The 15,051-nt window shown below is 36.8% G+C and overlaps 1 protein-coding gene across 1 annotated transcript; it reads right to left on the bottom strand.

Annotated features, from left to right (window-relative positions):
* Window positions 1-745: 745 nt before the first annotated feature.
* On the bottom strand, window positions 746-14,049 carry LOC105444013. Its single transcript, XM_030977589.1, has 3 exons — window positions 13,932-14,049; window positions 3,981-4,241; window positions 746-2,936 (listed from the first exon to the last, which is right to left on the bottom strand). The coding sequence occupies exons 2-3, from the start codon at window positions 4,231-4,233 to the stop codon at window positions 2,566-2,568; spliced, it is 624 nt and encodes a 207-aa protein (XP_030833449.1). The 5' UTR covers window positions 4,234-4,241; window positions 13,932-14,049; the 3' UTR covers window positions 746-2,565.
* Between the last annotated feature and the right edge of the window lie 1,002 nt (window positions 14,050-15,051).

The following is a 15,051-nucleotide window of genomic DNA, read 5'->3' as shown; positions in this document are numbered from 1 at the left end:
AAAATTTACATTTTTGAAGTGTTTAAGTTCAAGGCAAATTTGACGGGGCCTGGCAATAAACGTCACAGAGTTGCCAATTTGTGTTTGAGCGATAAATACACATTTTTTAATCGGCTTGTGCTCAAACTTTCACTGACCCTGTTTATCTCATTTTATTCTGAAACCATCTCAACACCAGCGGGCATTTCCCTTTAGGTTAGTATACATATAAAGTACCTGCAGCATTGACCTCTTTTTAAAGGAAACCTAACCCCAAAGAACAAATGTAGGTATTCTGACATATGAAATAAATTCCTGCCCTTTGATGTATAATATTCCTTACGAAAATGTACAAGAGATATATAAATGAAGATATTCCTGGCATGATGTGATGCCTTTCAGCATGACATGGGCGCAGCCATTTTCTTAAAAACGTGACGTACCAGTTGAAGTTGTACATGTATCATGGACCAAGCTTCAGTTGGAAAGAATTGTTAAATCAAGAACGAAACCTTTACTTGCCAGTGAGGAAAAATCATAACTGAGAAGATAGAAATTATATTTGCTGAAAAATAAATAACAGGGGAACAATTGTAACTAAATTCATTTTTAAATACTACATTATGGTTGACAAATCTATTTCATATATGAGGAAAATTTACACTAGAAGAGCACCGACTTATTTATGCAATTTGCGTTCTGGTAATTATAGTACAAAGGATGCTAGCAGGTGAATGAAATGCTTCATCACCACACACGTCTGGGAAGGAAGCCTCCATAAATTTGAATACATTTACTTGCTAAACGACTTCGCATAGTACGTCACGTAATCAAGAAAATGGCGATACCCATGTCGTGCTGAGAAAATGCACATTATTCTTGCTCTATACCTCTCTCATACACTTTGGCGGGGAATCTTGTAGATTAATGGGCAATAATATAATAAATCTCTTAGAATAAGTTAAGTTATTTCTTGGGGTTCGGTTTCCTTTAAATTCTCGTATCCGGGTACGATTAGAATTTTTCTTATTCAGACAAATTCATTTGATTTAGAAGTGAAACGAATTACGCTACACGTATGCAAAGCAAGTCAAACAATTTTGATGTAACCGCTCTTGTTGCTAAATATACATTTTTAATTAGAATACTATGAAACTTAACATTCCCATAACATAAAAAAGGAAAACAATACAAGTACACTTTTATATTAATAAATCCCATGGATACCATCGCAACTGCATTCGAAAATCAACCTTACGCAATTTCATTAGACTTCTGCATCTCGTATTAAATATTCAAACATGACAATGACGTATGGATTAATGCCAAAATGATTTCTATTTAATGAACGATAGGGTTTTCAAGATGATTTGGTTTCCTTGCCTCCAGTTGAATTTACTAAGTTTTTCCTGCTCACTCTTTGTTTATTAAATCGTCTTTTTATTATCATGAAACAAATTTCTGTACGCAAATTATAATTGACATCACTTTAGAATTTATCATCATCTTCACTATGTCGTGATCACTGTGACGGAACAGAAATTAGGTTAACCTTTAACCTTTAATATATCCTTAGACTGCATCATTTTTGACATTCTGTAACGATATATACGACCTCTTTCCATCGGAGCCAGTTATCATCAGCTTTTGAGCACATAATCCAGAAATATTAAATTTGTTATGTACCATTAAAACTGCATATCGATTGTAATCCCAAACAAGGATAACTAAAGGTGGGTATAAGAGGAAAAATAATCACTCCTACTCCTGCCTACTAATGAATTTAGATTCAATTTAATGTTTTCCGGTTGTCAGTCCGTTCGTCCGTCCATCTGTACGTACGTCCGTCCTTCCCGCTTTTTCTTTATCGCGATATCTCAAGAACCACTTGAGTTATGAACGTCAAAATCTAAAATAGTATGGACCACCCTGGGAAGACAATTTCATAAGATTTAATAGGCTAATGCGTCACGATCAATGTCGTCGTTTGACATTTGATCATAGGATTTTTGTTTTTATCGTGATTATGTCTATCCATTTCCTATATTGAATTTAGGGCAGAGGCATTTAGGAAACTCAGTTGCACGTATCTTGTTTTTTAATTTCTTTCAAAGCTAAGTAATTAATATTAAGGCTGCTCTTTTAAATAATTGTCTCTTCAATTCAACATTTAGTACAACGATGTGAGTGCTGTTTAAAGATTGATGGGTATCGAAGAAACTTCGAAACATATCATGATCTGAATCTTCACTCGAAAGGGAAACGAACAACGATAATTAAGTCTTTTGATATGACCCAGCTCGAAATCGTGGTAATGTCCGGTATTAAATTAAAATCGACATTTCCACATGAAACATAATAAAACAAATATTAAGGCTTCATCCTTGTAAAGTGCCCCAGTTTTTTTTTTTGAAACCCAGGCTCAACCTTCCAACAAGGAATGATTCGGTGTGGAAGATAACAGCCTTGCCATATTGGATGGTACTGTGTGTTTTAGGAGGGGGCCTTTCAAATTTAAGCAAACTAGAACTTATTTCACTCTTCACTTGCTGTACCGATTTTTAGAATTAGTATCGATTGGGGATACTAAGAGGTTCCTTCAAAGGACTCAAGTTTATCCAACTCTTGTTTTCGTTTTGCTTGCTGTTTAGCCACTTCATCATATTCTTGCCGCTTCAAATTTGTTACGACGCTCGATCTTTTCCTTTCTTCTTTATTTTTATGGTCAAGCCTTTTTAATGCGTCCTGCAAATTTTTCTGCAAAACTTTCACTTTTGTATCTTCCTCTTTCACGTCTTTTTTTGCCTTTTCCCATTTTTGTTCTGCTTCTTGAAGTTTAGACAAGCCCTTAGGTTTCTTCGCAGTGGGAGACTTATTTGGAGTTTTATCATCTACTTCTCTCTTCCTCTGCTTGGGTGTCAATTCCGTATTCGATTCAGCCTTCCTACCAGGAGTACCTGCATGTATGAAAAACAAATAAAAGCTATTGCTCATATCATTTACTCAACTTGTAAATAATTGTTTAAACAATTTTTGTTACAATTTTACAATCAGACAGCAATACACTTTGGAATCTGTACCAAACAAATAAAATGGTTTATTGCATTCGTTTAACCTTTAGAATAATAATGGTTGCCGGATTCCCTTGTTTTCAATTGACCTGTTCCTTAAACCATGGACCTACTACGAAGTAGGTCCATGCTTAAACTATTGTAACATTTGAATGTGTTTCTACGAGAAATACATACAAAAATATGTAAAATCACTTTTGCCAGTTGGATAAATCGTTAGAAATTTCCCGTCTTCATTAAATCTTTCCTCGTGTATTGCAATTGAAGGTCATTTCCATGAGCGATGCAATTAATGACATTAATGTTCAAAGAAAGATGAAGGCAACATATTGTGCTACCATTCTTCCCTCCCGTAATTATTGCTAGTGTTGTTTGCAACTTCTTAATTCTTTTCTTCTCGTTACTTAAATACCCACTTGCGATAGAAACGTAGGTAGTCCGTTTATTCATGTTTTATAAAAACCATCAGAGTTTTGTAGCCTAGTATTCGATTGAAAATATGTTTCGTTAGTTATAATCGGCAAACCTCTCCAGGTTGTGTATCATTATACATTATACATGGGCAAGTCCGGCATACTCACGAAATTTAGTATGAACTAAGGACGTTCTGAAATGCAGGCTGGTTATGTATTCACTGTGCAAAATGCCTGAAATTAGTAGAAAAATTAATGCATGATCAGCTAGCCCCGCGCAGCTATCATGGCCGATGTGATAGTGTTATTGCGGAACGTCTTTAACTGAATTAAGGTTTCACATGTATCTTATTAACACACACATATCGTTTCATTTGAAATTTTGTTTGATTCCTCTTGACCAGGCCGATCAGATTAATACAGTCATCACATATACTGAAAACTCATGAAATTAGCAACGTATGGGACAATCTAGATTGGGCCTGCCAACATTATATTCTGTACCACACTCACTCACGCGAGGGTAGATGTTTATCAGCTGTGGCCCTTTGACCACTCTTAATGAGTCCATCTCTAAGTTTGTCCTTCTGATCTTTGATAGCAGTAGCACCCATTGCTTTTTGTAGAATCGTGTTGCAGTCCAAATTGGCATTTTTTGCATCAGCTGCCGACACACCAAGTTTAATGGCAAGCTTCATGACATGATCCCCATTTCCGATGTCCGTTGCAATGTCTATCAGTTTTTGGTCCGAAATTCGTTTTTTCCCCATTCTGGTATCTGTTAGATTGTAAAATAAAAGGAATACAACTGTGTTTTACAGATTATTTATTTCTGATATTTAGACAGGGTGACTCAATATCACCAATAATGGCGGTCTTCCATGAGGCCCTGTTAAACATAATGAGGTACAGTATAGTTTAACAAATATATATATATATATATGATAATAATCTTAATAACAAAATCGTGAACATAAATTCATAACAGCGATAAACATTAAGTAAGAACATGTAGAAAACATATATACAAAGTATTTGTTTTCCTCGGAATAACAGAATGTTTTTTCGTTTTGTTTTGCTTTGCTTTTCATTTAATAAAACGTTGTTGCATAAGTTGGTGAGAGAGGCTGTACCCCGTACTCATCTGCGCGCAATGTATTGTTCAATTTCTAAGAAATGTAATTTCTGTTCTTTACTCGGTAGCAAAACTACAGGGGAATTGGGCAACCTCAACCCCCCCCCCCCCCCTCATATCGAAATTGCATAATTTGAAAAGACTGAAAATGAAGGTTCATGCAATTTTCTGTAAATAGCAATTTTGGAGAGAAGCTTGCGTTATACGTCACAGTGTTATAAATTCCTCGGGGTGATTGTCATTGGAGGTAGTTGTCCTCCTGGGGTTATTGTCCTCGGGGGGGGGGGGGTAATTGTTCTTAGGGGTGATAGTTGTCCTCGAGGGTAAAACTAATAACATTTTATTTACTCAGGGTAGCCACTTCAGTTATGAAACTGGTCTTCCAGCGGGCCCTGCATAACATAATATGTCATTACTACCCTTCTCCAATCTAATATGCTAAGCGCCTAGCTAGAAGGCAGAAGGTCCCATTGTTATAAGTCTTTGGTATGAATCGGCGGGGTTCGAACCCACGACCTCCCGTTCATTAGACGGGCGCTCTAACCACTGAGCCACCATGCCCAGTAGTGTCCATGGGGGTAATCGTCCTCGGGGGTAGTTGTCCTCGGCGGTTGGAATTCTCCGGGGGGAATTTTCCGGGGGGGGGGTAATCGTCCTACGGGGGTAGATTTCCGGGGAGTAATTTTCCGGGGGTGGTTGCCCAGGGGGCAATTGTCCTTGGGAGGTAATTGTCCTCGGGGGGGATTCTCCGGGGGGAATTTTCCGGGGGGGGGGTATTCGTCCTACGGGGGTAGATTTCCGGGGGGTGGTTGCCAAGGGGGTAATTGTCCTGATTCGGTGCACAGTTCATTACCATATAGCGATCTCCCGATGGTTTCTAGTCTACTTCCTTTTCCCCTTGTCTTTCGCCTTCCTTAATTGGCCCTGAAGATCCTTCATCTTCTTCCATGCATGGCATTAATTGTGCGGTCTATCAATTCTGACAACGGTAGTCAGGAGCAAGTCTTTGTTAGTTGTTTTTCTTAGCTGGTAACGTCGCTTTTATTCTCTTGCAATTGCCGATAAACATAAAACTAGCGCACGTACGTTCCATCACAAGCAAGCCGCGCCTAGAGCAGCGGCCTGGTCTTACCTCCCGATTCCCGATTCTGCTCGCTTCACGAACGTTCATGCAAGAGCCGCATCTCTCGCGGATGAATATCGTTCGATCACTAATCTTAGACGTTGTCAAAATAATATAGAGGAAGCGCGCTTGCATGATCTCGTTCAAGTTTGATATTTTACAACATGAAATGTTTAACTGGTACTGTATTCTTTTTTTTAGGCAGTCACACACATCTATGATAAGTACTATCATAGTTCTAGGCCTATTCGTTTTTACAAAACTGCTCCTGTACCTTATCTGATGACAAGATAATGCATCCGCCTATTCATTAGTGCATGATTTAACCTTGTTTCCCAAGCAGTAAACCCGTTTTAAATCTCTACCAAACAGGTGAATATGAGGATTTAAAAATAATTCAGCGATTGGAAAATGTTGTTTCGTTATTCTTCATGCTAATGAAAAAAGAAAATCCATCAAATATACTCATTAACAACAACAAATCTAAGCTCTGACAGGATAGCATTTACGTAGGGATATCACTGCCATTCACTCTCACTGAGCCCACGAGTCCCGTTCGTGACGTCACGGATAGAGGCTCGACTCTACATGCACTTCCGGATTTCAGAGTTAGATAGTTTGGTAGAGTTTACTAGCATAAATTCACCATTCTAAACTTTTTTTTCAGTTAGACACCATTAAGTGTTATTCTGGGGGTTAAAAGCTTTCTATTGATGTAATTATCTTAATAATTGGGATTCTCTTAGAATATCAACTTTAATAAAAGATTGTGATCAACGGTTACAAATGCCTTACGAAGGTGGATAAAAGCGACACCAGAGATCTTTCTGTTTTCAATTTTCCATGATAAATTATTATTATCATCAATGAACTCAGAAAATTGGTGATGTAAAGCCCTCTCTATGATTTTGCTAACAACAGACAAAATATAAATTGGGCGGTAATTGCTTGGATTAGACATATCACCAGCTTTAAAAATAGGAATTTAATACTCAAGCTGCTTTCCAGCCCTTGGGTATACACAGCCCATGGTCAAAGATTTGTTTATGATATCGGTTAACGATAGAGCAAGTATTTTTTGGTATAAGAACCTTCACAGTATAGTTTAGGATCGGAAATAAATATGAGATCAATTATTGTACTCATGCTATTAGTTACTCGAGTTTGGACTATTTATCAGTTGACTAAAACCATATAGCTTTGTGCAGTAGTCTAGCTTATTAACATTAGCATTAGAGCAAGGTTGATTTGGAATATAATTGCAGTTAAATTCACCTAGAAAGATTCAAGTTTTGTTCACAGAGCTGGCCAACTCTAGGTTGGAATCGATTTTTCTTCAAAGAAATCAATTGTCGCATTAAGAGGCCTATACAAAAGCTCCAATCAGAATAGGTGGTTTATGTGGGTACTAGATCACTCAACCCACAGACATTCCAAATCTTCATGATTTAAATCATCTCGACTCTTATAGTCAAATCGTTTAGAAATAAATACTGCAACTCCTCCACCATTCCTATTTCTATCTTTTCAAAGTAATAAGAAATCATCCATACATACTTTGGAATCCATTACGGTACTGTCACACAGAGTCTCATTGAGTGTTATGACATCAAAAAGTGAATTCTTCAGTACTAGTTTGGTTCATCAATTTTTGATGTAAGGCTATGTAATTTTCAATAGGCAAATTTAATTCCTCTACTTTTTATTAGAGGAATTGAGCCATTCTCTAACAGTACTGACTTATTAATTAAATTCGGAATCAAATCATCATTTATAATGTCGGTGCTTAATACAGGTTTGGTTAATTGTTTTTGTATAATCATTAAAAGCTTCTTCATTTCTCTCGTGACAATACTTTGACAATCATTAATTTATTATAGATTATTAATTTATTATAGATGATGTGGTAAAAACACTTTGCCTCGATTGCATATCGAGAGGGTCTCGCTTGCTTTTAGATCTAGTCGCCTTTGTTTCATGCAATACCACCCGTTTCCGATATAAGTAGGCACTTCCACAGTATTACATTGTCTTATCCATAATTGTGTACGTTTCAACTGCTAAAAAATGTAAATGTGTTTTTATATTTTTTGTTTAACCGGCCTATTTGCGACTCTTCTTACATGGACTCTCGACATGAACACTTATCTTTTGATACCTAAACTTATGGTGGCCCTGAAGGGACATCGCGAATAGACTAAATCGTGAAAAATATGCGATAAAATTCACGATATCGTCAATTTTATCGCATATTTTTCACGAAGAAATTCACGAAATTGACGATATCGTGAACTTTATCGTGAACTTTTCACGATGAAATTGACGATATCGTGAATTTTATCGTGAAAAGTTCACGATATAAAGTTCACGATATCGTCAATTTTATCGTGTACTCTATCGTGTACTCTATCGTGTACTCTCCTGACGGGCGCTTCGTAAACAAAACCAGCCCTAGCTGGGGGAGACAGAGAGAAGGAAAAAAGGGAAAGGGAAAGAGAAGATAAAAGGAAAGAAAGAATAATAAGAAGAAAAGAGGGAAACGGGGGGGGGCGAAGGGCTCTTGCCTCCTCCTCACTCCCCCCCCCCCCTCCCCGCCAAAAAATAAATCAGAGAGAGAGAGAGAGAGAGAAGGGAAAGGGAAAGGGAAAGAGAAGATAAAAGGAAAGAAAGAAGAGGAAGAAGAAGAAAAGAGGAAAACGGGGGAAGGGCGAAGGACTCTTGCCCCCCCCTCCCCCCCCCGCCAAAAAATAAATCAGAGAGAGAGAGAGAAGGGAAAGGGAAAGGGAAAGAGAAGATAAAAGGAAAGAAAGAAGAGGAAGAAGAAGAAAAGAGGGAAACGGGGGCAAAGGGCTTTTGCCTCGTCCCCCCGCCCCCCGCCAAAAAATAAATAAGAGAGAGAGAGAGAGAAGGAAAGGGAAAGAGAAGAAAGAAAGAGAAAAACGAAAAAGAGGGAGAATAGGAAAGAAAGGAAAAAAAAGAAAAGAAAGAAGGCAAGAGCCCTTCGCCCCTGTTTCCCTCTTTTCTTATTCTTTTCCCTCTTCTTTCTTTCCTTTTATATTTTCTTTCCCTCTCCCTTCTCTTTCCCTTTATGGCGGGAGGGGGGAGGGGGTGGTAAGAGCCTTTCGCCCTTCCCCCGTTTCCCTCTTTCCGTCTTCTTCTTCTTTCTTTCCTTTTATATTTTCTTTCCCTTTCCCTTTCCCTTCTCTCTATCTCTCTCTCTCTCTCCTATTTATTTGTTGGCGCGGGAGGGGGGGGGGGGTAGGAGGCAAGAGCCCCTCTTTTCTTCTTATTCTTCTTCTTTCTTTCCTTTTATATTTTCTTTCCCTTTCCCTTCTCTCTCTTATTTATTTTTGGCGGGGGGGGGGGAGGAGGCAAGAGCCCTTCGCCCTTCCCCTGTTTCCTTCTTATTCCTCTTCTTTCTTTCCCTTTCCCTTCTCTCTCTCTCTCTCTCTTATTTATTTTTTTGGCGGGGGGGGGGGAGGTAAGAGCCTTTCGCCCTTCCCCCGTTTCCCTCTTTCCTTCTTCCTCTTCTTTCTTTCCTTTTATATTTTCTTTCCCTTTCCCTTTCCCTTCTCTCTCGCCTTATTTATTTTTTGGCGGGGGGGGGGGGAGTGAGGAGGAGGCAAGAGCCCTTCGCCCCCCCCCCGTTTCCCTCTTTTCTTCTTATTATTCTTTCTTTCCTTTTATCTTCTCTTTCCCTTTCCTTTTTTTCCTTCTCTCTGTATCCCCCAGCTAGGGCTGGTTTTGTTTACGAAGCGCCCGTCAGGAGAGTACACGATAGAGTACACGATAGAGTACACGATAAAATTGACGATATCGTGAACTTTATATCGTGAACTTTTCACGATAAAATTCACGATATCGTCAATTTCATCGTGAAAAGTTCACGATAAAGTTCACGATATCGTCAATTTCGTGAATTTCTTCGTGAAAAATATGCGATAAAATTGACGATATCGTGAATTTTATCGCATATTTTTCACGATTTAGTCTATTCGCGATGTCCCTTCAGGGCCACCATATGAACTTGCTATTGTTTGTAATTTCATGATATATAAGCACACAAAATAAAAATTCAAAAGATACAATAAAAACGCAATTCAAATTGAAATAACACAAAATATGACATAAATCAAAAATCAAACATATATACATTTCATAAAAATCCATTGATCAAATTAATTTTGTTTGTTAACAAAGAAAGATAAAGGGAGAGGTGTAGGAGAGGGATAGTTGGAGTGATGAGAAAGGGGGAGAAAGAGAGAAAGAGAAAAAAGAAAAATAGAGAGAAAAGGAGAGAGAAGGTGAAAGAAGGGGGACGAAAGAGAGAGAGAGAGACAAAGAGAGAAGGGGGAAGAAAGAGAGAGAGATGGAGAGAGAGAGATGAAGAGGAAAAGAGACAGACAAAGAGTACCTTATCATTACAGATGAGGGAATATGCTATCAAAAGTCATTCACATATTTCAATCATGGAGTGTGAAATTCTAAAAATACAATCTATTTTGGTATTACATTTTATTAAGAAGATTTATAAAGTAAGGAAGAGAGGTGCACTGGAAGCATTTTTATATACATTGGTATTGTTTAAACTTTGATTGAGATCTTAGGAATAAGTGCTTTGTTGTCTAAGAGGTAAACATTCTTTAAATTTTGAGTGTTTGGCAAGATAACTGCTCACGTCTTGCTTATAATGAACGTAGATCGCACGTTTCCAATGCTGCTTCATAACTTTCATACTGACTTCCTACAATTATTTTGCAAGCTCTTTTCTGAATACGTTCTAAAGTATATACATGAATTTTTGTTAAATTACCATTTAAAACCGGTACCCCATAATCAAAAGTCGAACGAATGTATCCTTTATATATTAGTAAAAGGTCATCTAGAGGCAATCCATACTTCTTGACACAAGCTTCTTGACACAATTACGCTTTTGTATTCATATTCTATCATCTGTTTGATTTCCCCCTTGTTAGTTCAAATTAAAAAGTGAAATATTAAGGATATTTCTTTGTTAAAAACTTGGGATATATTGTAGAATGAGAAGACTCGCGAGGCTTCTGGACAAAATGAATAAGAGTCTGAGATCAACGACCTGGTTTATACAGACTGTAAATCTGGACCTGCGAGGACACTTTTTTTTGGTGGTCTCGAAATTTAAAAATTTGACATTTTGCTCAGTTGGGGGGGGGGGGTAAGGTCAGCTTTTTTAGGCCAGCCATGGGCATAATTTTTTTTATTATTATTATTAAAAAAAAACCAAGGGGGGGGGGCGTTAGGGGGGTTTACACACAAAAAATACCAAAGGAGGGGGGGGGTAATCCCCCAAACCCCCCCCCCGCCTGTGTACGCGCCTGATCCCCCGTAGGCCACTCTTTATTCATACGTAACAGCACACAAGTAGATTATATCGTGCAACCATAGAAAACGGCAGCTGCTTGGAATAATTTGTTGCCAGTTGGGTATCCAGCTTTTAAAACTCCTCGACTCAACTTAATTTCTAAAACAGAAAATTTCTATTAGGCCCGTTGGAAGCCAGTCTCGTTGGTGTTGGGTTTTACTTGGCATTGTGCCAAGCGGGGAATCCCAAATGTTTTCTAAGAGCTTCGCGGTGAGTTGTGACAAATTGCAGAGACCTTTGTATCATATGGGCTGATTACACCACTAAAGGTATACTTTATTGTTTGTGCCTGAATAGAACCCTGCACTTACAACGTATTTATTGAAACGATAAAAAAAAAATTGAATCGGAAATTACTTGACCTTTATATTTCAAATATGACATTTAGATGTTTCTATACTACCTTACGGTTCATTTATAACTTTCTAAGTAAATACCATATTGCAGCTGTCTCTGTCAAATTCTTATATAAAAATACATTTTACGAGAAAGTCTAATTATTGCTATTGAATTATTCCTGTAACTTTTATATTCGGATTTATTCTTGTTTATAGTTGGCTGACGCAGACTACGTTGGTACAACTTATTTTGTTTCTTAATTGAGATTTAAAAATTCTAAAGTTAACGAATAATTTGGAGATTTTCTTTTCTTTAACTTTCGTTTAGTCTTTGAGATACATCTTTGGAAATTGAATATGAATGTATTCCAACAGATTTCCTCAAGCGGAATTAATATCATTACAATATAGATTACATATAAACTAATGTGAATTACAATATATCGTTCCATGATCCCATTATCAGGTTATTATTCGATACTTATATATGTTATGTTGTAAATTTACGAAACAATAATGATGTATTTAGTCCTATACAGGACATAGACAGTAATACCAAAGAGTATGTATAGCATTAGTACATATTTATCTGTAAGGTATAGGATTTCCCGGCCAAACTCGCTAGTTTGTCATTCGAATTCATTTACTTTGGTTTAAGTTAGCGCAAATCAGATTTGCCATGCCAATTATCATTCAATTTTCCAGATTTTGTATTTAATTTAGGATTTTGGTCGAAGGATTTCATAGATCTGTCATTCAATTTAGAAACTGCTCAACTAGCATTCAATTTAATCGTCACTTGGCGAGGCGTCATTTTTATCATTCAAATTAACCCCTGTCATTCGTATTCGAATTATGTTTATTCAAGTAAGGAATGTTAGGGGGAAGAAATGCAAAACACATTTACAGTTTTAAAAAAATGCAATTAAATACATGATTTACCATTGGGGTCTTTTCTGTTATTCAATTTATTAATTTTGAGGACAAAGTATATGTGTGTAGACAGACATTAGGTAAAGGAGGGGCGAAATCAAGGGATATGGCATTTCTGAACGGACATGTTCATATACCCCGGACAAGTGGGGATACAAAAACACCTACCCCAGTCACAATATTGTACCATTCCTCCATAATTAAATTGTGATAAATTTATGATAAACCACAAGACAAACAAATTCCTTACATAAAAATTAACACAAATATTAAGACCATCAAGTCCGTGGATGTAAGTCTTATTTTATTAACAATCAAACTTAAAGGCTGATGAATATCTGATAAATCTAAAAGTATATAAAGATTATATATGCAAGAAAATAATATAGGATGAAATACACATGAAAAAAACGATCTTGAAAGAAAAAAAATGAGCTATAAAAAGTGTGTAATAAACGAGAAATGTATATTGACCATTAATTTTAGTGCACAAAGTGCTATTTTGAATGCTAGAAGTACACCGTCGCGATGTCATAAAATCGTGTTGCGCTAAATCGAATGACCAAATAGCGAAAGAAGCACTTCGTTCATTAATTTAAATGAAACATACATAGATTCTAACGAAAACTTCATGGATTTGAAGTCTAGAAAAGGGAATATAAACGCAAGATATACCCGACAGCACTAAAACCGTCAAATTAATTTTAATGACAAACTCGCGAATTTGGCCGGGAAATCCTATACTAAGAGACACCGTCGATGGGGCCTCACAGTAACGAGGCCATTGCCTAGCCACCGAATCATGACTGTACGCAGCGGGGGCAAGGGTACGGGGCCGCCCCCACAAATACAAACAAAATGGAATAAATTCTCAATAATTCATTGCATTTTGCCCCGATTCCCAACATAAAAGAAAATCCTCTCTGTGGGCATGCCATGAATCATAATGCATAGCCCTACAGAGGGGCAAAATGCAATGAATTATTGATAATTTATTGCACTTTCTTAGTCTTTGTGTATTTGTGGGGCGGCCCCGTACCCAAGCCCCCGCTGAATAAAAAACCGTGTCGATCAGCTATATTAGTGCCCTTTTGTGAGGCATTAATGATCCTCATTACTGTCAGTTATGATTGAATGATGAAGGTCCCCTAGTTGATTAGCATAGTAGTACACACATGCTTTAGCAGTCGCGCAAAACAAACACTCGCAAATTATTGTTCAATAAAATCTGAGAATGTATCCTATTATTTAGATCTATTAGGAATAAAACATTGTCAAAATCATTCCATAAATTGGGGTCAAAATAATAATTCCATCTTTATGACCAACAGTGTATAAAGCGCTTTATAACTGCAGAATATGTTTTGTTATTATTTGCAGGCACCTTGCATATCATCGCAAATGAGTAAAGATATTTAATGGAGCCAACTCGTTCCAATTTCTTGATATTGCATTGCTACAAATCACGCACATAGTAGCAATGGTCCGACTACTCAATAAAAAAACATCAATAAAGCATGCATTATTCATTTACTCACATTAATAGATCTGGTCACAATGTAAATAGTTAGTCCAGCACATGAAATACCGATCGGTGAGGCGAGCCTGGACGATACAACCACTTCTGAGCAATCCGTTCGTTAGAATGTTTTTTTTTTTCAGCGGGCAATTTGAAAACAAACATAAAGAAACGCGCCAAACGTAGTCAACGCTAAAGTGCATTATACAGCGTGTATCAAAAAAACAGTTCGCATTTATAAAATATTCTCCAAAATTGTTAATCTTAATAATATCTGCAGGACTTTCTCTAATGAAATTAGTATTAACAATACTGGTAATAAAAGAGAATTATTACTATTATCAATATCTTTAATAATCAACCAATGGATTTTACTTATTTTTGGACCCCGAGGAAGAACGAATGAACTTTGTCCGTTGATCTGAAGCGGTTGATCCATTAATCTCAATTTTAATTTTAATATTTTATTGTTCTAAAATTGTCCTTGCAAAAAGTGCTTTGTTTCTTTATGTACATTAACTAAACCCCTATCTTGGGAGTATACCGCTCTTTTTAATATCCTTTATCATATTTTTGACACGCAACTTAGGATGTGCAACAAGGTTAAAGTTATGATTGTTCAAACCAGTTATTGATAAATTAACAGAACACATGCAATAAATGCCCGATTTGCACTTTGATCCAATCCAAGGCTGAAACCTTTTCTCGCGAGCTTTTCAAAGGTAGCCAGTGTTGACTCAACCATACTCTTCTCTTTCAAATATTTTTCAATACTTAAATTTTAATCTAAGTAAAGCATCCTTTACCCATAATTTTATAGGGATAAGATTCATGCAGATATCATTAAACTATGATCGTAAGGGATATATTCAAAGTGTGTATTTAAAAAAAAAAATTTTTTACTACGCACTGTATACAAGGAAATACCAAAGATGGGAATTCCCACATCAAAACACAAATTTCTTTAGTGTGATACTTTTTCGTAATTTTGTAGTTGACAAGCATGATGACGCACCATTCAACTAAAGTAGCATATTCAACTTTAATAGTGGGGTGTTTTTAATGATATTTCCTTTGGCAGGCATTTAAATGATATTTTCTCTGGCAGGGTTTGAAATATATGGTAAATTTTTGATAAT

The sequence above is a fragment of the Strongylocentrotus purpuratus genome, unplaced genomic scaffold (genome assembly GCF_000002235.5).
Source record: "Strongylocentrotus purpuratus isolate Spur 01 unplaced genomic scaffold, Spur_5.0 spur5_scaffold_1, whole genome shotgun sequence".
Classification (NCBI taxonomy): Eukaryota; Metazoa; Echinodermata; class Echinoidea; order Camarodonta; family Strongylocentrotidae; genus Strongylocentrotus; species Strongylocentrotus purpuratus.
This window is presented reverse-complemented; position numbering and strand designations above follow the sequence as displayed.